We start from the raw sequence: 25,605 nt of genomic DNA on the forward strand, positions 1-25,605 counted from the left end.
TATTTATACTACTTTTAGAATATAGAAATAGATATTTAGTGGGCTTTATCCTCACCATCTTTTTGGTGGAAATAGATAGTCTTGATTCTTTAGAGGAGTTATGGTGGATTATTGATAGTGTTTATATCTTATTCCTATTCTTCTATATTTTAATATAAATTATTGTAGCCTCGGTGCAAGCATTCGTATTAGTTGTATAGATATATATTTTGAGGTTTTATTATGATATATGTATATTTTAAATTTTTTTATTGTGTTCTTTGTGAAAATATTGAATTTTATTATTACAGTTGCTAGTTGCTGAGTGTCACACATGTAAATATATCTTTAATAATATATAAATATATAATGAGTAATATGTCATGAATGAAATATATATATTGATCAGCTTGCAGAAGTAGTTGAATTGTTGACACTGATTTGGCGGCAAGAGATCGAAGACAGACGGTGAAAAATCAACAATTTAGAGAAAGCTTTGACCCAAATTAGAAGTTAATTTTTTTTGTTCTTCCTTTTTTGTAACGCGTCAACTAACTACATAACTCCTTAAACATCTTTTTTGTAATGCATCGTATAAATCATAATTTTTCTTTAAATGCTTCGTTATCACTCCAACACAATGACATCACTTCAGGAGATTCTACTTATTTATTAAAGCCGATGTGGGAGTAGGCATTACCTAATTAATATTAGGATTTTTTTTTTTGCAGTTCTCTTTTGGCGTAGTAGCAATGGAAGCCATGGGAATGGCAAATATTTTTTGGGCTTTTTACAAATTACACTATATATTTTATTTATTTTGTGATTCATATTTCATTTTTAAGAATTTTATAATCGGACCTACTTTTTTTCTTATAATCTTCATTTAACACATTGAGTTAATAAATAAATATTTTATTATAATATAAAAAATAATTTATAAATATTTAAATTACCCCTATCTTCTTCATCCTCTTTTTTTCTTCTTAAAATTTTAATCAATGAGGAATTAAGTTATGAAATATGTGCAATTGTGTAATTATTTATGTTATCCTAGAAGGAACCACTGTCCTAGTTCATATCCTAGTTCATATTACCACAGTGCATTTCAACCTCTGCTTGTTTGAAAAAATATTAATTTTTTATAATTTATATATTCTAATATTCTCGAGGATTCGAGATCAAGACCCCTATATGACAATACTTTTTATATTTAATATATTCTAACATTCTCGAAAATTTAAATTGAGGACCTCCGCCCTGTTACCAAATTTAGCTCACCACTCAAAAAATTATGAAACCAACAAAAGAATATAAAAAAATATTTTCTTGTATTTCTATGTGAATATATATATATATATATATATTTGATTTTTTTTTATAAAACTAAGAAAAAAGATATTCCACCTATGAAATATATGGTTTGAGCTCTAATGGATGGCCCAAGAGCTACAGACGGGTTGGGTCGAACCGGGCCCAAAATGAGCTCGGGCCGGGTTCAAAACCAATTGTTGGGTCTACGGGCTCTATGGGCAGCACTAACCGACCATCCATTAACCATCTGATCCATCAATAAAGTATTCGTAAAAAGAAATCCCACCGTCCACTTTGTTTATTAGTGTAGGAGAGAATCAACTCTATATAATTCCTCCTAAACCATATGGTCTATATCCTCTTTCCTCTTTCCTCTTTCCTCACTCCACCTACTCCCTCCTTTTCCGCCACCCTCCTCTCCCCTTTCTCTCCTTTTCATCCGTCAACCCCCCTCTACGGAAAGAGGTAAGAAAAGAAAAAAAGACAAGAAAGAGAGGAAAGAGGAAAAGGAAAAGAAAAAGAAAAAGAAAAAGAAAAAGAAATAAATCCCTTACATCGTCCCCAAATTTCTCATCCGACTCCTCTCCGATTGGAAGAGCCGATCTACCATTCTCTGCGAATCCGACCCCGTGTGGCGGCCTCGATCCGGGAGTAGAAGTCTGGATTTCGTGGTGGAATTGGGGATCCTCAGTTCCAGGTTCAGAATGTGCTTTGATTCCGCGCCAAATTGGATTTATTAGTAGGTTTTGGCGTTCGATTTGTGAAAATTGGTGGTGTTTGGGGTTGGACGGAGGCATCGGGTTACGATTATTATGGTAATATATGAAGAGGCTAAGAGAATCGTCTTTCTGATGGAAGCGTAGGGTTCTTGAAGGGATTATGTGGTGGATTTAGGCCAAGGGTCAGTAGGGTTTCGTTGTCTAAATCCACGGTTAACTTGATATATGTCCGGGAATTTTTGTTGTTCTTGTTCGAATCTCGTATCCTAATTTAGACTATCATGGATCATGTCATTGGGGGGAAGTTTAAGCTCGGAAGGAAGATAGGCAGTGGATCCTTTGGGGAGCTTTATCTTGGTATGAGAAATTGTAAATACTTTAAATAGTGATTTGCTTGCTTGGTTGACTTCTATGTCTTTATTCTTCTAGTTCTATATATTCATTGCAAATCGATGTTCATGACATGTTTTGATTTCAGGTGTTAACATACAAACTGGAGAGGAAGTAGCAATCAAGTTGGTATGTGCCAAGGAACTCCTGCAATATGTTATCTTGATTCTACTTTTATCATGTTTCTTGGGTTAATGAGGCAAGAATCTTTTATATGCTAGTTCATTAGACAACGTAGTGGCTATTATGGTTTGAAACTATTCTCATTTATGCAAAGTTTCAAATATAATACTTGTTCAAGACCACATTTCTTTTTGGTAATTAAAGCGAAATAGCATCTCCCTAGCCTTGACTGGGGTAGATGAGACATCAGGTTGGCTTTTCTCATCCACATTTAGCAAGATTAGATATGCCAGTTATCATCTTTGAAATTTTCGGTGTGCGATGCAATGGAGTTCCATGTTTTAATGGATTATTTATCATAGAAGTTAGACATATCATTCAAATGCCTTCTGCCTTTGGCCGGAAATAATTTTCTTATAAGAAAACTTTTTAATCATTCTTTCTGTTGTTGTTGTTGTTGTTGTTGTTGTTGTTTTTGTTGTTGTCAGGAATCTGTTAAGACAAAGCATCCTCAGCTTCAGTATGAGTCAAAAGTGTATGTGCTTTTGCAGGGCGGAAGTGAGCTATTATTTTATTAAGCTTGATTGTTTTTTTTTTAATTTTAAATGTAGTGACCTTGCTGATTCCTTTGTTGTATTCTTGTAAAATAAAGCTGGAGTTCCACATCTGAAGTGGTTTGGCATTGAAGGAGAGTACAATGTCATGGCCATTGATCTTCTTGGTCCAAGCTTGGAGGACTTGTTCAATTACTGCAATAGGAAGTTCTCTTTGAAGACAGTACTTATGCTTGCCGATCAGTTGGTATGTCCCTTGTTTAACAAAATTATACAACATTTTAATAAGGAAAAGAAAATTCAACTTGATTTATTCTACTTTTACTGGCTAATGTGCATAAAGTAAGTTCGAACTGCTCACAACGTTTCTCTTTGATGTTTATGCATAGATTAACCGAGTAGAGTATATGCATTCAAGGGGATTTCTTCATCGTGATATCAAGCCAGACAACTTCCTGATGGGTTTAGGCCGTAAAGCAAATCAGGTTCTTAACTTATTTCATGCTTCTTTTGTATCGTTTTAATGCATAAAAGATGAAGTCCTTTGTAATGAAACTGTAGGCATTTGATTACTTCTTGTGTTCATCCTTTTGTTTTCCCAATGCTGGAATATCTTTATTCTTTTGAAATTTTATTCTTGGGAGGTTCACTCTCTAGGAAAACAGGTGATGATCATTAACCATTGATTCTTAATTTCTTGCTATTTTCTTTGTCATGATTTGCAGGCTGTTAAAGAAATAGAGATTCTGGATCTTTGGGATAGTAAATAGTAATGCTTCATTCAACACTAGTCATCTTTACTTGTAGGACGACCATAAGTTGAAACCAAATAGTCCTTTATCTAAGTTTAGGTAAATGCTAATATAGTTATGATTTCAGCAGGTATGGCAGGATTTAAACGATCATTTGGAGTCTGTTAACATAAAAATGTATCATACTGGTTTAGTGGGTTAACTTGTCACTTCTTGGATTTAACTACATGGTTTACTAAGTTCATAGATGTGCTGATGTATAAGTTATACACACACACACACACTTGTAGTCACTAGTCAGACATGCATTTGATTAATTCTTCAGGACAGTTGGATACTCACATTTCAGTGTGTCTAATACTCAATATGTGGAAAGATAATCACCAGTTAAGTTAAAATTTTACTCTTCTTGGCAGGTTTATATCATTGATTATGGCCTTGCAAAGAAGTTTAGAGACCTTCAAACTCATAAGCACATACCATACAGGTGATCTATGAGTTACTTTCATAAATTTTAGGCAAAAAATGTATTTATTTGTGCTCGATATATTTATTACTTCATTACCTATGACTTTTTATAGTTTAAGTTGATCTTGGTTGTGTCACTCAATTACCATTTCTTTATTCAATTTTTCATATTAGAAAGAAATTGATTGTGAATATTGGAAAAATGGATTGGTTGCAAATTCTCTTTTATTGTAATAGTACACAAGTTATAAATATTTTATATAAGAGAACTGTACCTAGAAGGTGCTTTCCAAATATTGATGCTGGATTTAACTTGGAGAGACACATCAAGGTTACTAGACAGTAGACATTTAACACCGGTGGAAGATGCAGCAAATGAGTTGACTAAGTTATGTAATTTTCTCATCATTTGCTCCTTGCACGAAAAGGAAAGAACCTAGCTGAAGTTGGTTTGATATTTATAGTTTAACATAGCGACTGAAAGAGAGAAATCATCTTACTTCGAGTGGCCAATTGAATAGAACTCTCGTGCTCGCAATATTTCATCATCATAGTTGAATGTTGGTAAGTTACTTCACTTGAGTGTTACACTAGATATTTGAAAATAGTCCAAGGTACTAGCTAATCAGTTCAGTCAACAATCACTAGTGGTTCTTTGGTTTAAAGGCATTAAACCATTTGCCAGTAACTAATGTAGGACGATGATAGGAGAAAAATAAAATAACAAATCTGTGGAATCCACCTACAGGATATTAGAATCCACTAATGAAAAACAAGCCCACGAAATCCACCAAATGGGTGTTAGAATCTACCAAGGTGACAAGCTAGATGATTTCAAATCTCAAAATATTTATTAATCTCGAATAAGAAGATAACAAGCCTTTACATAGGCAAACCCTAAAGATGAAAATGACTAAAATACCTTAACATAGAAAGACTAAACTTTCCTCAAAATTAAAATTCATCTTTCATGATGTTTGACTAATGATCTGGGTCTGTTGTCTGCACCAACTCTCTTAGTGTAGGAGAAACTCATCTTAGTCAATTGGGATTGCGGACTGCAGGGGACTCTAATAGTGCTTTAATATGCATGTACAATGTGTTGTAGCTTATCATGAGTAATCCACATGCTACATGTGATGGCAGCGACAGTGAGGCGATAGTGAAGATGGAGGTGACGGCGATGATGAGGTGACGGTGGCGATGCGGATGAGGAGGATGAGACGTGGTCAGAGTTGTGGTTAGAAATGGCGGCAGTAGATGTGTCGGAGAAGACATGAAGAGGTTGTCGAGGAAGCTCGCCATGGCAATGAGGAGTTAGAGGCGGTGGTGGCTAGTTTGTAGGTTTTTTGTCTCGGGCTAGAGGAAGAAGATGAAGGCGGTTTGGGTTTTGGTGAACATGTGAGATGCATTTATGTGAGTACATGAGGGTGGTGAGGTGAACACATGATATGAATTTGGGTGTTCGAGTAGTTTTCACTAGGAATTTGAATGGGGCGGAGGGTAAGTTGAAATTCAAAAGTTGAGTGGGGTAAGTTGAAATTCAAAATTGAGTGGCTTTGGATAATTATGGTCAGCTAAGATTTAAGGAGAGGATTAAGGGGAAAAAAGATATGGAGGTGGAGGTTGTTGTGACTGATAAGGAAAAAAAGGCTAAATATGTTAAGATACTATTAAAAAAATCCCCTAAATTCAGAACTTTTGAGATAGAGGAATGAAATTCGAAACTCAAAATTTTCAAAATTTTCCCTAATAACGTATTATTTCTGTTTTTTAATTTATTTATTTATATTCTGCTTAACTATGGCGGAGAAGATGGTGCAATATTTGGTGGCGATGACAATAGAAGAACCGGAAAGGATGGCCGTCGAATCTCATTTTGTGGTTCATCAGTGACAATGAGATCTTGTTGTTCGACGACGACGCTCATTGCATGTGGCTCAACGATTGCAATGATCAAAAGAGAAGTAGCAGGACCTTTAGGTTGATACCAAAATTGATGTAACAGTGATAAAAGAACAAAATAGCAAAATCCGCAGAGTGCACCGATGTGGTGTTGGAATTTACCAATGAGAAACAAACCTGCGGAATCCACCGATGGGTTATTGAAATCCACCAATGTAACAAAATAGATGATCTCAAATTTCAAAATATTCATTAACCTTGAATAAGAAGATAATAAGCCTTTATATAGGTGAACCTTAAAAAAAGTAAAAATGATTAAAATACCCTAACATAGAAAGACTAAGCTGCCTTCAAAATCAAAATCCCTCTCTCATGATGTCTGACCAATGATCTCGGTTTGCTGTCTGCACTAGTAACTGTATTTTTTCTAAACTTGGTAGCACTATAATACCATACCAATTCTCTATTTTCCACACCATTTGCAAGGAATTTATTTACCATAGTCCTATGTTCCATCAGTTAATGTTGATCATCAAATTATCTACATAGTATTGGAGGCAAGGATGCTTGTGGGTAGTAGGTTCATCTTGCTATATGTATTGATGCTATAGAGCAATCTTCTTTAGAAAGAAGTATTAAAAGTTGTCAGATGAGTTAGTAATGTAACGTACATCATCCATCATTAAGAAATCTTGTCAGTAATTGGACATTTGTGCCAATTTACCAATAGTTTTCTGATTTTACCAAGGATGTGTCCGCTGTTGGTTTCTACTGAGCTAGGAACGAAAAGAAGGAAAATCCTCCTTTCCTGGGCTTCTTATTGTGATAGTACTTCTGTTCTCCTGCACAAGCCTTCTGGCTGCCTGCATTAATACAACTCCATGGGGGGATGCTTGTTAGGCCAGTAGGTAGCACCTTCTATCCTCGGAGTCCTTGTCTTCATTAACATGGATGGACATACCAAACGAGGATGCACACATCATCTCCCTACCACAAAGTGATGTCAGTGCAAGTATGGCTAAGCACTATCTATCTTGTCTCTTGGATGTGCTCGTACGCATTGTAGGCTGATGACACAGACATACCACGAAGGACAATGGTACCTCATGCTGAAGAGGACTGAGTTGCAGTGACAATCTGTATCAATCAGTACTCTTGACAATGTGGATGAATTGAAAGTGATAGAAGAAGAATTTGAGGGAGTAAACACCCTAGTTTTTTGGTGCATCAAAAAACCCAAAGGGGTGCACCCAGTTTCATTGAACATCATGGAAACCATTCAACGGCATTCATTCACTAATGCAGTATAGGTTGTCTGCCATCATTTTCAAGGGCACATACATTCCTGATTTTGCAAGCTCTGAAGATGGGCCTAAGTAGGGACATTGACAACCTAGGTGGGCAGGCCGACTATTAGTAGACACGACGACCATCATTCAAGGGGATTTACATGCTGGGCAACAGATTATTGGTGCTATGTTTTGCAATGGCACAAACATCTGTGAGGTCGCAAGCTCCGAAGTTCTTTAACATCTCACTTGGGACATCCTTTTACTGTATTCAAGTTTTGATTTTATGGAGATTAAAGCTTTTTCTGCATGACTATCATATTGATTTGTTATGTATGCATCTGCAAAAGACAGAGTACCTTTTGGCTCATTTTGTCATAGTCTGAAAAGTATTGTATTCATAAATTACATATATCAAGCATGTGCACACATTTATCCATGTTTGATTTATTTCCAGTTACTTTCACATGTATAAGATTTTGGGCTTTACTTTCTCTTTGTTTGGATCTTGTTTGCTAGCAAAATCTGAGATTACGCCTGTCAAGATTCCAAAATGCATGTACTTCTTGTCAAGGGCAATAAAGTTTGGGCTGCTAGATGTGTCGGTGAATACCCTGAACACTAATGAGGTCTCTTTTTACAGGGAGAACAAAAATCTCACAGGAACAGCACGGTATGCTAGTGTTAATACTCACCTTGGAGTTGGTGAGTGTCACTTCTTGTAAATCTTAACTGCTGTTTGCTCTTAAGTCTTAATATGAGATCTCAACAGATTTCAGATTGGCCTTAGTGGGCCATCTATTTTATCTTCTAAATACTTGGTGTTTTTACACCTGCTTTATTTGCTTGCAGAACAAAGCAGGCGAGATGATCTCGAATCACTTGGTTATGTCCTCATGTATTTCTTAAGAGGAAGGTTAGATTTATGATAAGAATACTACTTTTCTGGTACACAGATTTTGCTTTAGAATGGTGGAAGAACCCTGCATGGCTAGGGTTGCGTCATTCTGACTCATATTTGACTTATGTTGGGTGTTCTCTCAGCCTTCCTTGGCAGGGTTTAAAAGCTGGCACCAAAAAGCAGAAGTATGATAAGATTAGTGAAAAGAAAATGCTTACTCCAGTTGAGGTAACCTGGAGTTTTTTTATTTGTAGTCTACATTACTTTTAGCCAAAAAGACACCCAAGAAATTAACTGCTTAAATATACTTATTTGAGTAGATTCTAAGATGATGTATGGATGAGTTACATATATGTTTTGTGATATTGTGATCAGATGCTGTGCAAATCATATCCATCAGAATTTGTTTCATATTTCCACTATTGTCGGTCACTGCGGTTTGAAGACAAGCCTGATTACTCCTATTTGAAGAGACTTTTCCGTGATTTATTTATTCGGGAAGGTACATTCAAATAATCTGTTTTGACTTCCCTTTTCTATCTTGGTCTTCTATGCCAAACATGGCTCCTGACAGAGGAATTTTGCAGGTTATCAATTTGATTATGTATTTGACTGGACCATACTGAAGTATCCTCAGATTGGCGCCAATACCAGACTGCGAGTATATGCTATTATAATTCTTGTGTTGTTTTTAAGTTGATATGTTCTTGTAAGTGCTAATATTAATTAATTATCCTCTGACCAGCAACCTAGTGGGAGAACAAGTGGAGCTGCTGGGCCATCTGCAGAAAAGGCTGAAAAACCTTCAGGTTTGTTTCTTGGAAGATTATTTAACAGGAGAAAGCAACATGGTGTGTTGAGAACTTAAGTTGCTTCTGTTTTGACAGTGGGGCAAGAGATCCGTGACAGATTCTCTGGTGCAGTTGAAGCATTTGCAAGGAGAAATGCACCAGGTTCTGGTCATCATGGAGAACATTCAAAACACAAAATGTTAGAAGAACAGTTAATTTCTTCTAAAGAGGTTGGAGCCATGGTCTCTTTAATTTTTATGGTTACAGTTGTTTGTTGTGTCTAGTTTGTGCTATTCCTCATAACTGATACTTAAATTTTACATATGCAGTATTAACAGTCAAACTTATTATATCATCATACCTTAGGTTAAAGTCGCAGTGCTGTCAGTACCTGAAACATATGTGCCACTTATATCGGTAGATATTAGATAATCTTTTCGTTTTCTTTTTTCTTGCTCTCTTTCATGTCTGTGTTGCGCTGATCTGGGATGGCTGGGTGGGTTTCGGGGTGCAGGTAGGGAGAAGCCAGTGAGGTGTTGCAAGCTGCAAAGTACCTCATTCCCCATCTTACTGCCATAATCTATATTGACAGTTCTCTCAGAAATTTTGTTCTTATTTCATAGAAAGTAAATTTGTGGTGGAATTTGAGTTTTAAGTAGGCCAGAACTTCAGCAGCTAATATGAATTGGAAAAATTGCCCTTCATTTATCACTTTAAAGGCACCAAAAACAAAAGGACCTAAGATCATTTGACCAATGTAATCTAATAATAAGACTATGTAACTGCATAACTCCTTGTACTAGGGGAAGAAGTTCACAGCAGTGTAGACATTGTTTATATATCTGTTATTTTGACAAACCTACAAATTGTCGTTCATAATTTGATTTCCACTAGCCACGTAAGAGCTTTTTTTTGCGACTCAACTGCCATGTTCTTGGGTGTTGTTGGTCCAATATGTGGCCGAGAGTGCGATAAAATTTATCTTACTCTTTTCATCTATTGTCCCTTCTGTCGCAGAGAATGCACATTCCCATAACATTAAATTATTGCATTGGTCAGGTAGCAGGGAGCAATATATTCTTATGTGTTGAAGTTTGGAGGCTAAGATGCAAAACCTGCATGATGATTTTGCACTAACACTATACCTTAGAAAGACATCAATGTAACTAAATCTTCTAGGACAATTTCTTCTTACATGCAATTTACTGTTTTAGTAAGAACTGAGCGTTGCATGCACCTTCTGCAGTCTATTCCAGTTGTGGGACTCCACTCTTGTAGGACTGGTGCTTGCATCTTCCTGAAGGTTTGAAAATTTTGGATGGGTTATATTCTTCAACAACAGACCCTTATGTCCCAACAAATTGGGGCTGGGCTGTGTCCTTTTTCTCCACTTAGCTGCATATTAAATAGTTCTTTCTGTAAAGAATCAGTTGCAATAGGTGCAGGTGGTTGCTTTTGATGTGCATATTCTGTAACTTGAGCACTTAATTATTAGCTTGTATTGCTAGTTGGTTTGTGCAACCTATATTGTTAGATGATCATGATGCTTGGTATTTTGATGATTGCACTTGCATTTCTAATCCTCTATTTTCTTGATCTGTTAGGTTGTCAACTCAGAGAGAACACGAGCATCCTCCTCTCGAAATGGGAGCACTTCTAAAAGGGCCGTCTTATCAACCGGCAGGCCTGGTTCATCTGGAGATTTTAGTGACCAGATTCGGACAAGCCAACTGGTTTCAAGTAGCAGCAGCACCCGTCCATCAACAGGCCAAAGGCTTCATCACTCTGGGGGGATCGAGACGCGGTCGTCTTCGTTATCGAGAACTGCAGCAGGGAGGGGTAATCGCGATGACCCCACTATCCGAAGCTTTGAGCAACTCTCTATCAGTGCTGAGAGGAGGAAATGAGGAAATGAAGCTGGATGGTAACAAACAGCTTCTGCTCTCCAAGGGGACTAGTATTCTTTCTGTTTCCTTCTGACAAATCTTATGAGCAGCCTATTCCATAATTCTTTTTCTTAGGGTGGTGAGATCTGAATATTGAGCAAATATATTTCTTCCAGGTCCTGATTACTTCACTGCCTAAGCCCTTGATATTTACACGCTAGCAAGGCGCTCGGGAGCAGTTTAAGTGATTGCGATGACCATTTCTTTCTTATTATAAATGGTTAAAGGAGCAATTTTAACCTCATTCTGAGGCTCCTTGGCCGGCATGTTGTGTTTTAGTACAAACGATGTGAAATGTTCTCTTGGACAATTGTTTATATGAAACTAACTTTGTTCAAATAAAAACCTGATGTTCCACAATCAATTCATCCATCCATCTTGAATTATGTAAAATTGAGATGCAGGATCCTCTCTTTTCTGCATGAGATTTCGCCTAAAGAACATTGAGCAGATTTGTGGGTAATGTTGTTTTGATTACTCCTCAACCCCTGCGAACCAAAAAATGAGCCATACTGAGAAAGAACATGAAATAAATCACGACTTCTCATAAATGTTATTCCAAGTTATTCTATCATTTATGATGTTTGATTCGAGTCTAATTCTTTGCCAAAACCTTCATTACTCTTAACATCAGATTAATCGGAAGGAAAAAAAAGGGGGATCATCTTTGAACACGTTTTACTTTGGTGTGAGTTCTCTCCTCTTGGACCCTCGCCTCTCTCTTCTCTCTCTTCTCTCGTAGGGTTTGGAGGTCCAAACCCGCCTTCCCATCTTTTCATCTCTTTCGAGAACGGCGAGCAACGTGATTCATTTCGCTCTTGCGAGTAATCGGATTAGAGCTCGATTCCAATTGATGAAGCCCCGGAGCAGGAGGAAAAAGGAGCTCCAAATCTAACGTTACCGTGCAGCTGAGGCAATTACCAGTGCTATCTAGGGTTTCCGACGAAAGACTTGATTCTTGTGTTATTTGAGATTTCTGTGATTTAGGGCTTTTTGGTCCCTTTCTTGCTTCTTCTTGTTGCATGAGCGAAGTAAGGATCGGTTGGGATGGAAGCGGTAGTAGGAAGGGACGCGGCGTCCCTCGATCCGGAATTGCTTCAACTCTCGGAGGTGTCGTCTTTCGCGATTAAAGAGAAACCGAGCATTGCAGAGGCACTCTATTGGCAGTGGCTTTCGCTGCCTGAAACCTCCAAACTGGTACTTTTTTATTCCTGTGCTAATTATTGGGTCTAGGAGTATCTTTGTATCAGATTAGCTTGTTATGTTTCTTAATTAATTTCAGTTCGCATTTGTTGAAAACTAACTGAGTTAACTATTTAAGTCAATTTACTCAGCTTAATTTAGCTTCAGGCCATTAGGAAGTCGATAAGCACATTCAATTTGGTGGAGGCATGTCGCTCAAGAGGTGTTTGTTACCTGATTTAATTATGGCTGTTAAAAGGTCAAAAAGGAAACCTATAGAGAGATTAAATCTTCTTGAAGAGAATTATTGAGAATGTGCAGAGATACATCATGGTAATAGATGATTGAATTCCTAAACAACCTTAGTTTTGTGCAAGTAACCTGCTTGTATGTGAAAGAAATGAAGAATTTAAGGGCGATATTGTTGTCTTACCAAGATACCAAAACACATGTAATCGTGCATGCGATATGCAGAATTCAGAAAAAAGTTACTGTCATCCGCAAAATTCATTTTGTATTTATTTGTAGACAAAGGAATCCGTATTTTAGAAGCCACTTTGTTTGTTGATTCAACAAATACTAAGTAACAACAGCCCCACTTATTATTTGGTTGACTGATCTAGAAACAAAAAGAAAGACTTGCTTATGGATATTCAAGCTTAAGGCAGAATGTGTATGCCTCACTTTAAGCTTTTGGCCACAGGTGAAGTCATTGATTGAAGAAGCAAAGGGAGGTGTGCCATTGAATGTTCAAGGCAGCTCTAGTAGTACAAATGCTGCTGTAAACCATCCGTTGCCTTCAATGTTCCCTGCTGGCAGTGTGCCTCCTCTTTCTCCTAGAAGCACATCTGGATCCCCTCGTGTTATGAGACGTGGTGCAGGAGCTGGTCCTTCACCCTTTGGATCTCCACTAAAAGTAGTTAGTGACCCAGTGAGAGAAGTTATCCCTCAGGTCCTAGTTTCTGCTTATTAATTTTATCATTGTTTGGCAACAACATATTTCAAGGTCTATTGTAGTTTCTTATTTACTTACTGTGTTTGGTTCTCACTGGCAAATTTTCACCAGTTCTATTTCAAAAATGGTCGTCCACCTCCAAAAGAGTTGAATGAGCAGTGCTTATCTAGAATAGATCATTTATTCTTTGGCGGGGAAAGCCTTCAAGTCCAAGGTGAATCCTCTATCGGACATCATCTTTATTTGTCTTGAATGGCATCCCAAACATTTTAATATTCTCTTTGGCAATACCAGAATTTAAACCCGTCACGAAGGAAATTTGTAAGCTACCATCATTCTTTTCTGGTGCTCTTTTCAGAAAGATTGATGTTAATTGCACGGGTACAGTAACAAGGTATGAAACCATTTTGTGATATTCTAGTGTACGTTGATATGCAGTGTATCTACTACAGTTTCTTATTGGTAGAACTTGTTGCAACTTTTTGTTTCTCTAAGAAGGTTGAAAATTTGAAATAAACTGTACTTTTTATGTTTATCCTGTCTAATCTTGCTTTATGCTGTACAAAATTGACCATCTGTTAACTAAGATGTAAAACTAAAGAATATTTAAGACATAATTCATGGTGTTTGTGGTTACTTTGCTTGCTATGAATTGTAATTCATATACTCCTTTTTATGAAAGAAGATAGGTTTGATCATCCTGATAACTATCAGCTTTTGTGTTCTCATCTTGCCGCTTGCAACTTGATTTCTTGTGACACTGGACGTATACTTTTGTGCATTAAGAAGTGAATCCCTCTGAAGTCTATGAATCTTTAACTTGTATCTCATGATTGTACCCATAAAACATTTGAAACTCTGATTCTTTTAAATTTTAAAGGTCAAATAAGCAGCTTCCACTATTTCATGTTCTTTTTTAGCTGTTTCTTCCCTTTTTGGGGGGTCATAAGATGCTTCTACTCTAAACGATCCAATCTTAGTTAGGACAAAATAGGGGATCCCTATTATGCAATGGTGTATTGTGAAGTTCATTCTGTATCGTTTTTCTTCTTAATCTTAGAAATTCTGTGCAAATTTTGATTATTTGCTATGTATTAAAACAGTAAATAGTTGGCTCATTTTGTGCAATCAAGTTTTATATGGTATTCAGGGAAGCATACTGATGTGTTAGTGCTGTTTAATTTTATAAACACATGAACAGTTCAATTAGAATTATTTATAATTTCTGAACTTGTTGGTCATACATATATCTCTTTCCTTACTAGAACTATCTTATGGTGGAGAGAAATGTAAACCATTACGCATCGTACCAATTTTGCAGTTTTTGGTTTTATATGCAATTTTCCAGCTTTGGTGACAGTGCATTCATTGATTAACTATCCATATTTATTATTGCCTTAGGGATGCATTTGTTGATTATTGGATCAATAGCAACATGATGACCATGGATACAGCTACCCAAATATTCACCATTTTGAAGAAGCCAGATAGCAAGCACCTAACTCAGGTTTGTCTTCTTTCATATGGGCCAGTTGGAGGCTCTACTAAGATACTCCTTTGTACAAGTGAAATTATGCTGCTATATGTGGGGATGAGCTCTGTTGGCTGCAAGGACTTACTACTGATTAGTTTTTCTCCTTTCCATTTTCTACATATGTCAATGTAGGAGGACTTTAAGCCTATTCTTCGTGAACTTTTGGCGACACATCCAGGATTAGAATTCTTACAAGGGACACCAGAGTTTCAGGAGAGATATGGTAAATTTCTTTTCACATGGATAATCTATGATAAATTGATAACGAATAACTTATCTTCACTAATTGACCGAATGATTGGCTTCTAGTAGATTTTTCTATTGTGCTTTAAGTTGCAGATTGATAACTGGAGAAAATCCAAAAGCTGAGTGAGCTGGCCATATTGTTAAAAAGAAAGATAAAGAAAACCTATGCCCAAGCTAATGGGGGAGAGGATTTATATAGTTATAGCTCACACCATTTATTTTTGGCATTGTGTTCCATTCTCATTCTTCCAGACAATTATGTGTTTTTAGATGACAATCCGTCAAAAGGTGATCTTTATATATGCACTTAAAAAGCTGAAGAACAGAAGATATTGTTCATAATCTGAAAAGCTTTTTTTAGAAAGAAGATGCTGTTCACCATTTAATAAATTGGTATTCGCATTGTTTCATACTGACCTGAATGATTTGCTGAAAAGTAAGTCCATTATTGAGATACAATAAGTTTATGATACTGTTGGAGGTTTCAAGTTGTAGAATAATGCTATTAATTTGCTGACCTAGCGAATCTGGCATTTGGGTTGTTAATTTCTATAAAAGAAGGTAATTTAACTTATTAAGGTTGTGTGATTAACTGATATTGACAATTCAACTACATGTTTGGACCATTAATGTTTCATTTTGCAGGTTTAAGATTTACATTGTCTCTTCTATACAATAATGGTTGAGAAGATGCTACGAGATAGTGCCAAGAATACTTTGGACCAAGGATGGCTGTGTCATAGGCACAGTCGTACCGCAATAGAGGGAGAGAAAAAGAGGGAGACGATTCATCTTCACTCTTCGATCTCGTCGTCGCCGCCAACCTCGTCTCCCATCATCCGCGTCTAGGGCACCCGCATGGGATGCGGCGATGCCTTCATTAACGGACCGAAGCTATCTCTGGCACGCCGACGAGGTTGACGGCAATGGAAAGTTTGACGATAAGGTCAATGGCGAGCGAATCGCTGCTAGAAGGGGTGCCATGTAACACCCCTCGTGTCGGTTAGCACGACAATCGTTGTTTGGACTTATATATTGTAGCAAATCAAAAACTTTTAGTAGTCGTGAGTCGTGACTAAGAACTAGGGGTGAAAACAGATCGGATAGTACTAATATACATCCGGATCCATATTTTTTATTCGTATACGGATTCAAATACGGATATTAAATGGATAATAAAATTTAAAATTGTATCTTAACTAATATGTACAAATAATTTTTGGATATGGATTAGATAATTTTCGGATAGAGGATTGAAATTTAAACGGATATATGTTAAATTTTAACACAAAATATTAAAAATTCCAAAAATAAATAAATTTCTTTTATGTTAAATACATATAAAATTAGCAAAGTCAATCTCCACAAATAATATAAAATACATTATTAGTAACAATATCAATATTCACCATTTATATAAGTGAATTAAAAACTGTAAATCATTAAAAAAATGCAAGTAAATGGATATTCGATATCCATGCCCATATCTAAAAAACTATTCCGTATTTGTATCTAGGTATTTTTTCCTTTAAATCCTACCCACATTAGAATCTGTATCCATATTTTTTTCAAAAATCCTACCTGTATTTGAATCTGTATCCGGGTTTGGTAGAAAATTTATAATCGAATCTGATCTGAACCGAGTTGAATAGTGGGTCAGGTCGGTCTTAATCTGACCCGTTTTCACCCATACTAAGAACTTTAAAGTAATCATGAATAAGACATGAATTAGTTTACATGCATCATAACAAAATTTGGATTCCAATTAGTTATTACATGTTGGCCTATTTATTTTTCTCCAATAATATCATTTTATAGAGTGAAAGTAAAAGTCATCTTGGGTGTTTCACTTGTGTTGTTGAGTGAAGCTTTTTATTCTCCTTGAGTTATATCGTTAGTTGACATAGTAGGTCAATCTGCTATGTCAGTTTTTGAGAGAACATTGGTTGACAACAATTTGATAGACTACGACATCAAAAATAGATAATTTGGGGAGGTAATACTTGTAAGCTAGGAAAAACAGATGCTTCAACACTCATCGTAACCATATCGAACACCGTATTAGATACGATACTCGTAGGATACTTCCGGATATATATTAGGTACTTGAAGTATCCTATTTTCAAAATAAAAAGTTAATATCTTAAATACTTCTTGGATATTTTTGGGATTCTTACTGATTTGACTCAAATTGAAGAAGACTATTATCTTTCATTTCTTATCAAATCTAGTAAGTTTTCCTTTATGAAAAAATTGAGTACATTTTTTTTATTTTGTGATCTATATTGAGAAATCACGTTACAATGGTTAATTTCTTTTGATTAATAGATTAATTTGCTCATTTATCTTATGTCTTAGTTAGTAACATACTATGTTATAGATAGTACTAATATATAAACTATTTTAAATAAAAATATTATATGTAATTTTTCAATTAAGAAAATTCAAGTACAAAATTTTAGTTATACATACATATATGAGCTATGTATCCTAGGTGTATTGTGTCCTATCTTTCAAAATTTATTTTATCAGTGTATCTGTATCGCACCGTATAGTATTTATATTTATGCTTCAGAGCCTGTAAGTATAACCTACAGGCAATAGATAAAAGCTTGCTAGTTGCCCTAGGAATCTAATTTGAAGACATTGGTTATTGTGCAGGCAATAGATAAAAGCTTGCTAGTTGCCCTAGGTATCTAATTTGAAGACATTGGTTATTGTGCCTATCTGCATGGTTGGTATGGGTTGATACGTATGGTGCCAATGAATTACCAACATTGATATTGGAGGAGTATCTCGATACTCCCTCACGGTCACAAATGTTTATGCATCCCGTGAGGAATTGAACATTTCTTACTTTAAACAAACTAAATTTGGGTCTCTTTTATCTCTTTTGATACTCTTTACATTGTGGTACTTGATCTATATTAAAAGGATACAAGATTTGAGAAAATTTGGAAAAATGTATGAAATAGGATCTAATTGCATATGCTACACTTATTGTGAAGGACTTTATATCAGCCCTTAAAACCTATTTAAGGCCTTGGAACGATTTAAAGACTATTTCTTTTATATGTCATGACTATTTAGCATGCCAACGACACACTGACTCAGTACGACATGTGCTAACAATACACCCCGTATCGAGCCAAGTTGGGCACACGCACACTCATGCCTTTGTTATGGCAATCCTTAAATGAAGATACTAGCTTTGTTGAATTGCTATCTGTTGAGAAAGAATGAAACTATGGTAAATGTTTATATCATTTCACCAAATTAATATGTGTACTATCTTAGCCAACTTTGCATTTCTTGAGTCAAGAACAAAATTGTTTTTTTTTTTCTTTTTTTGTTTGTAAGATTGTAAAGTACTTTGGTTAGCCATCTGATGAAATCTTTCTTCAATATGTTGATAGTTCTGTTTTCCAGTTTCCAGTCTTTTGTGAATGAAAATTGCAACGGCATTACTGACACTTAATCTTACATAAAAGTGGTATTTTTAATGTAGTAGGAAAACAATTCATTTTTGTCCTTTTCATATACTATATTGCTCTTTTCTAATGCATGTCACTTAATCTTGTTCCAGCGGAAACCGTCATATACAGAATTTTTTACTATATTAACAGATCTGGAAATGGTCATATCATCCTCAGAGAATTGAAACGCAGTAATTTAATATCTGTAATGCAGCAGCTTGATGAAGAAGAAGATATTAACAAAGTTTTGAGGTAATCTGCTTATCTGCAATTACTGTAGCTTATTGAGAAATTATGAGATGGTTTGCATATTATGCATTGACTAATATTTGTTACTAATGGTTGTTATTTGTTAATATGTGGCTATGCTATGCTTGTGGTACCAAACTTTTCTCTGTTGTTGAAGATATGGTTTTTACTTGTTATCTGCTTCAGTCCACTTCTATGTATAATGGAATGTTGTCTTGTCTGAGTATGTCATTCACTTATTTGTCAAATTTGAACTTCCTATCCTATGTAATTGTTGGCCTGTTAGCTGGAATTTGTTAATCAGATTAATCAATCCCTACCCATTGAATAACTGTGTTTCCTGTACAAACGGTTGTACACCAGCTTATGATGACAGGCTGAAACATAAATTTAACTTGTGATGAATGTCGTTATCAACAGTTATTCTTTTGCTAAATTGTACATTTTTTGTTGCACTAAACAGCTTGACTTAGCAAATACCAATGCACTAAGTAGAGATTGATGGGGAAAAAAGATCCATATAGCCGACCCCAGATACTTGGTACTAAAAGCTTGGTTGTTATTCTTATTGTTGCCATTATTGCTAAATAGTTGCAGTCTAGTACCCATAATGCATATGCTATTTTTACAGTGTTCTAACATTGCTTGTTTATGCAGGTACTTTTCATATGAGCACTTCTATGTGATATACTGCAAATTTTGGGAGCTCGATACGGATCATGACTTTTTGATTGATAAGGAGAACCTCATCAGATATGGAAACCATTCATTGACTTACAGAATAGTTGATAGAATTTTCTCACAGGTTTATACAATTTTCTTTGACTTCTATTATACAAGGTTCCAGTTAATGGAGGATTTCAGATATTTCTTATTTCCTTTTCGATGATTTAGGTGCCTTTTTCTTTAGGTTGCAAGGAAATTTATGAGCAAGACAGAAGGAAAAATGGGTTATGAAGATTTTGTTTACTTCATTTTATCAGAGGAAGATAAATCTTCTGAGCCTAGCCTAGAGTATTGGTAAGTTCACAGAATTTTGTTGGAAATCACCAATCAGTATGATGTTCTTTTTGTTGTTGCCTTTTTTACAAAGAGGCCATATAACTATGAATTAACCTGATATATGTGATCCTCTTTACTTTTGATGAAAGATCTTCCATGAAATGATTAAATTTTGATAGCTTGTTTTGATTAACTGTGTGTAAGCCCTACGGGATGCTGTTGATGTGGGGCAGTCAATGTCCCTTTTTTTTTATCATTTAAGAGACTGAAGGTTAGATGCGAGCTGGACAAAGGGTCACCTTCCTTGATATAAAGATACTTCAGTCTTACTAAGTTTTTAGTTAGCAAACATAGTTATTCAATCTAAATTTCAAATCGTCGTGCCACTGAACTGCTTCTCCAAGCCAATACATACTACTGAATAATTAAATTGAGCAGAATCAAGCCGCCAATTTAAGTCACCAACACCCAAACAATTTGCCCACAATAAATTTGTTTGAAGGTGGATTTGAACCTGTAACCTCCTAGGTCATAAGTGGTAATGAATTGCTTTCTTAATACATTTTTTTGGGAGCAATCTAGACAAAAGATGACCAGAAAGTACCGTAGTAATTTCTAGGCTGTTGATTAACATTTCCATTGGATTCTCTATAGTTACTTGACAAGCATAGAGGAGACACAGAGTTGTTTATTGGGAGTTTGAGCAAATGGAGGTGTGGTTTACATATAAGAAATTTATGTTCAGGAGATTCCTTGTTCATGAAGCCTGTTGGGATTACCTTCTCTTCCTTTCCTCAAATCATGAAACATACTGGCACTAAAAGGACTCTAGCCCTATGGAGGAACATCTCATTAATTTCAGTAATGAGGGGTTACATACCTTCTCATTTAATTGTCTTATTCACTGTATCCGCAGAGTCGAAAAGTCTTTTCATGGCAAAAGTGTTATCTTTTTAAAATTTAAGAATATTCACTTCTTAGAGATTTGTTTAGAACATAGTAATTGAAGATTGAAGTTGTTATACTTTCTATCAGTTTATATAATAAAATATTTTGGAATAAAACTTTGTAGTCCTTAAAGAAACAATAATTGCATTTGTCTGGGCTGCCTCAATCTGCTCATTGGTTACTGGGGATTTGATTCACATTTTTTTATTTCATAGATCTATATGACAGGAAGAGAAGGTCATTCTACTCAGTGTTTTAAAAGGTGGATTGGTGGCCGCCCTGCCATCGGACAATGCAGTTGACAAACTGCGGGAGGGCCGCCATGGCTCTTTTGGCAAGCCACCAAGTCACCTGGCGGGCCTGTGGCCCGCTAAGGTGTTGGAGTAAGTCTATGGCAAGGCTCTCTACCATCTTGGAAGAAAGAGAAGAAACATAAGAGGAGAATGAAAGGGAAGAAAAAGGAAGAAACAATGGGTTTGAGGGTTACCCGCTGTCGTCCACTTGCTGCCAACGTTCGCCTGTCGCCTCTGCTTGATGCTGCTTCCGCATGACGCTGCTTCTTGCCTCCTCCTCTTAGTGCCGCTCAAGAAAGAAATGATCGAGAGAGGTAGTGAGGGAGAGAGGGGAGATTTAAGAGAGATCAAAGAGGGAGTGAGGGAGGAGAAATTGGGTTTTTGTTTTAAGTTACTTACCTGTTATTCATTAGCAACAGACCCTTTAAAAAACTTGTCTTTTCTCTGTTGGAGCGGGATTGTTGTCTAGTTGTGCAGGTTAGTTTTGTTAGAAAGTGGCTAGATGGAGTCAGATGGTGGAATCTTGAATGGGCCCACATTTGAGGTGGGAAGTGGATTAGGTTTAGGTTTTAGGGTTTAGTGGACTAGTAAAAGATTTATATATACTATATTAGAGTATTAGTATGTAATATATATCTTATATAATTATTTTTTATTTATATATTCAAAATGTTAGACCATTTTGGCGCCCGCCTTCCTCCTAGGCACTAAGTGGTTCAATATTTGGATTCTACTTTTGTAAGATGAGGGTGTGGGTCAAGTGAGTGATCTTCATAGTTATTACTTTAGCCTTTAGTGTGTGGAGAAAGGTACGTAAGCCCATTATTGCTGGCAACAAGCTTTGTAGTTCACCAGATTGAGCATAATCTTAGTCAGATTTGTCTTTCATAGTATAGCTTTATTATCCTAGATCATATTCTTCAGGGAACTTTTTTCCTGTTTGCATGGATAAGATGGCATGAGAAATATTGAAGGAAAGGTCATGTTGCATTTTCCTTTTCTTTGAGATAGTAAACAAAGGAAAATTAAGAGTAACCTCTGCAGTTGGCAAGTAGGGTTTTGCCCTCATGGACAGTAGGCTTGTTGTGAGTTATCCTATGGTATTGTGCCATTCCCGCCACTGCTATCATGAGAAACATTCAGAAGATTGCAGGAGAGAGTAAAAGAATAGTCTTTGCCCAGTCCAAATGAATGATGGAAGCACTCTTAGACAAGGATTACCATGCCGATACTCAATCGGCATGACCCTATATGCTAGTGGCACACACCAGCATGCCTACACCACATGTTTAATATATTTTTCAAGGTTTTTATACATGTTTTTGGCTTGAATATATATATTGTTGTAAATAACCTAGTTTATTAGAGATATAGCAATAGTCAAGTATAAACATGATTCAACATATAATATGGTAGAATATATTCATTAGAATCTTTTATAGTTAGATAATGTTGTAAATGACCTAGTTTATGGTTGAATATATTCATTAGTTAATGATAATTCAATAATTAAAACCAAATCCTAGTTGAACATAGTTATTCTAACGCGTTACTATACCAATTTTTGATATAATTTGAATGAATTTGATATATTAATTTTGGATTTTTAAATTATGGAGAAAATTTTGGAAAATCTCTAATTGTGTTAAGATTTTAGTTAAAAATTGTCGAATTTGGGTTCAAAATAACTCATTAAGGAGTTAATATAATATGTTCCTATACCAATTTTGACCTAATTTGAATGAATTTGACATATTAATTTTAGATTTTTTAAAATTTAGGATAATTAATTTTTCTCTTTGATTTCTATATTTTAAAGAGTGTTTTTCATAGATCTAGCACCAAAATGTTATATTTATGTAGAAAGACTTTTATAAATAATAAATTTATTAAAATTGAGCTAGATCTGTTATTGTACACCCTAAATTAGTTTTCAAAGTATAAGAAAAAAAAAACCAATGTCAATCGGCATGAGTTTGCACACCCCGACATGGGGTTGTGCCAGTGGCACAACCCTGGGTGCTGATACTTTATCAGCACAAGATTTGCCGATTGGCGCGACTATCTTTGCTCCTGAATTTGAATAACGGATATTGTAGCCAAAGAGTATGAATAATGTTGTTGGCCAGATGAGAAGTTTATCATAAGCTAGTAAGCTACAATTATTTTTTCAGTTGGGACTGATTTGTAGTTTTCTTTAAACCATGATTCAAAAATTGGCCGATCCCGATTATGAGTTTTAAACATTTATGTGCAAATGCCACCTTGGGGCCTAGATTCCAGGGTCAGATCATCTAGATGCTTCTGAATGGTTGGGTATTGATTTTGTATCATTGGTATCTAATTGATGCCATATTGAGTAGAAGAGATCATATTAGTGAACTAGAAGAAAGTGAGTTTCGTATATTGTTTTGGATAAGTTTTGTGATCTTATGGATTCTTTTGTCATGTCTTGGCTAGGGCAGCATAGGTCTAATGCTTCAGTGGATATAGTTATACTCATGAACTGTGAACCATGGTTAGATTCTAGATAAAGATGAAAAAGGAATCTCTCTTCTTTGAAGTTCATTGTGCTTCATTATTGTATCTTGAACCTTAATTTTAGTTTATATATTGATTAGTAAATGGTAGTGTGTGAATTGGGGGCTTTTCTAGACAATTGATTATGACAACCTTGGTTGAATATTTCTCTTCAATGATATTTCATTTGATGATGACATTTTTGGATTTTTGTTCTACTCACTAGGGTATGCTTAACTTTACTTTCAGGTTCAAGTGTATTGATCTGGATGGAAATGGAATTCTGACACCTAACGAAATGCAATTTTTTTATGAGGAGCAGTTGCACCGGATGGAATGTATGGCGCAAGAACCTGTGCTATTTGAGGACATTTTATGCCAGATAATTGATATGATCAAACCAGAGGTTGCTTATTTATGATTATTCAAATTAGAGTAACATATAATTTATCTTTCCCTGAGGGTCTGACAGTGACATCTATGCAGAAGGAATCCTACTTTATGCTCCGTGACTTGAAAGGTTGCAAACTTTCAGGAAATGTTTTCAATATCCTTTTCAATCTCAACAAATTTATGGCATTTGAAACTCGTGATCCATTTCTCATACGTCAGGTAACTTTTAACTTATGGCTGCAGAACTTTTTTGAATATATGCAATGTTCCAATCCGATGATGATGGCTTAGATTTGTTGGAATTACATGATGGTTTATACAGGAGCGTGAGAATCCAACTCTGACTGAGTGGGATCGTTTTGCACACAGAGAATATATTAGGCTGTCTATGGAAGAAGATGGGGAAGATGCTTCCAATGGAAGTGGTGATGTTTGGGATGAATCACTTGAGTCTCCCTTCTAAATTCAAACTAATGTGAGTATCTTTTTTCCCCAAATTAACATATACAATTCCTAGGTTTCGTTTCACCGAAATACACTGCTTTATGATTTCAAAGGAAGGTATCTGTTAACTCCTAATAGAATTGCATCACATAGGGTGTTAATTTTGTCTATATAGCTGTTTAATGTTGGATAGTCAAGAACTCGCCTTTTTGCAGCATGTGCATATCCACTTACTCCAAATATTTGGCCAGTTTAACCCATTATGTATCTGGTTGGAGGAGAGAATTAAATCTTTTGTACCATTCAACTTTCAATGGTTAGCTGATGTGAAGAAAATTCACTTAATTAGACGCAATATTTGAACTCCTAATAACTGATATTCTCGTCCTATTGCCCCATTATTTAAATATTCTATCATTGGCAGTTGATGCTGAGAACGCTTGGTCCTGTGGATGCTTATTTTAGAATTGAACCAAGAGCAGTTAACAAAGTGGGTGCACTCATCCATCTGGCTGATGATTAATCAAAAGTTCTACTGTTCATCTAATATAAATATTGTATATTATCCAGTTGTGCCAGTATTTGTTTCACTCATAGAGGCGTGTTTAAAATATTCGGGCACCAGCTCAATAATGTCAATTGATGTGAAGAATGAGGACTCTCGCTGATCATTAGATTAGTTCTGATAACTGGGCCACAATACCTTGTCTATTGGATTACTGGGCCTAAATTTTGAAGCAAGATTGTTAATATTTGGTTGCTAGCTTCTCTATTTCTCCGCTCTGAACAGTTGGAATTTGCAAACAAGAAATTGTTTTTTTTTTTATAAGTTTTCTTGTGGGATGTATTTTCCTTTCTCACATGGTATGTTCTAGTCGTGGCTTCTCTAAATTTCGATTTGAATAATGCTGAAGAAATATATCAGTTTTTCATTTTCTTTTTTCATCTATATCTTTGGTTGACTACACTATGCATAGAGCAAATCATTTTTTATTTTGGTTGAGAAATTATGCATAGAGCACATCATTATCTAATATATAATGTCGACTTAAAGTTTCTGGATGAAAAAATTGAGCAGATGTATGCAGCAAATTGGGAAACTAAAGCAGGTGATTTGATTTTGCAACTCTCTATTATGTGTATCAAGTCTTTGTAGGGCATCGAGTTTTAGATATTCGGCTATTGTTACGTGAGTTTTTGTAACAGTTAGTGAATAGTTATCTCCTGTTACA

The 25,605-nt window shown here is 35.7% G+C and overlaps 2 protein-coding genes across 3 annotated transcripts; both read left to right on the forward strand.

Moving 5' to 3' along the window:
- Positions 1-1,675: 1,675 nt before the first annotated feature.
- On the forward strand, positions 1,676-11,495 carry LOC140784116 (casein kinase 1-like). Of its 2 annotated transcripts, none has more exons than XM_073131324.1 (14): positions 1,676-2,369; positions 2,491-2,531; positions 3,014-3,083; positions 3,178-3,326; positions 3,469-3,564; positions 4,248-4,318; positions 8,137-8,198; positions 8,346-8,409; positions 8,538-8,622; positions 8,770-8,896; positions 8,982-9,055; positions 9,140-9,203; positions 9,282-9,415; positions 10,790-11,495. In XM_073131324.1, exons 1-14 carry the CDS (start codon positions 2,294-2,296, stop codon positions 11,090-11,092), a joined length of 1,416 nt encoding a protein of 471 aa, XP_072987425.1. In that variant the 5' UTR covers positions 1,676-2,293; the 3' UTR covers positions 11,093-11,495. The 2 variants fall into 2 exon arrangements, with proteins under 2 accessions (XP_072987425.1, XP_072987426.1); XM_073131325.1 differs by having other exon boundaries at positions 2,269-2,369; positions 3,014-3,060.
- A 280-nt stretch (positions 11,496-11,775) lies between these two features.
- On the forward strand, positions 11,776-25,316 carry LOC140784998 (serine/threonine protein phosphatase 2A regulatory subunit B''beta-like). The gene is made up of 13 exons (XM_073132674.1): positions 11,776-12,328; positions 13,017-13,265; positions 13,380-13,482; positions 13,563-13,662; positions 14,670-14,775; positions 14,935-15,025; positions 18,635-18,776; positions 19,431-19,578; positions 19,684-19,793; positions 23,786-23,942; positions 24,023-24,148; positions 24,252-24,404; positions 24,798-25,316. The coding sequence occupies exons 1-12, from the start codon at positions 12,179-12,181 to the stop codon at positions 24,390-24,392; spliced, it is 1,623 nt and encodes a 540-aa protein (XP_072988775.1). The 5' UTR covers positions 11,776-12,178; the 3' UTR covers positions 24,393-24,404; positions 24,798-25,316.
- Positions 25,317-25,605: the final 289 nt, after the last annotated feature.

The sequence above is a fragment of the Typha latifolia genome, chromosome 3, assembly GCF_019914945.1.
Source record: "Typha latifolia isolate L0001 chromosome 3, TyphaL0001v2, whole genome shotgun sequence".
NCBI lineage: Eukaryota > Viridiplantae > Streptophyta > Magnoliopsida > Poales > Typhaceae > Typha > Typha latifolia.

What these genes read in the sequence shown, in the direction of transcription:
- LOC140784116 (XM_073131324.1), top strand. Translation starts at nt 2,294, where the DNA reads ATGGATCATGTCATTGGGGGGAAGTTTAAGCTCGGAAGGAAGATAGGC. An exon ending in CATAAGCACATACCATACAG is followed by an intron (nt 4,319 to 8,136) that starts GTGATCTATGAG and finishes CTCTTTTTACAG; the next exon opens with GGAGAACAAAAATCTCACAG. An exon ending in TAATACTCACCTTGGAGTTG is followed by an intron (nt 8,199 to 8,345) that starts GTGAGTGTCACT and finishes ATTTGCTTGCAG; the next exon opens with AACAAAGCAGGCGAGATGAT.
- LOC140784998 (XM_073132674.1), top strand. Translation starts at nt 12,179, where the DNA reads ATGGAAGCGGTAGTAGGAAGGGACGCGGCGTCCCTCGATCCGGAATTG. An exon ending in GGAAAGCCTTCAAGTCCAAG is followed by an intron (nt 13,483 to 13,562) that starts GTGAATCCTCTA and finishes TGGCAATACCAG; the next exon opens with AATTTAAACCCGTCACGAAG. An exon ending in TTGATATGATCAAACCAGAG is followed by an intron (nt 23,943 to 24,022) that starts GTTGCTTATTTA and finishes ACATCTATGCAG; the next exon opens with AAGGAATCCTACTTTATGCT.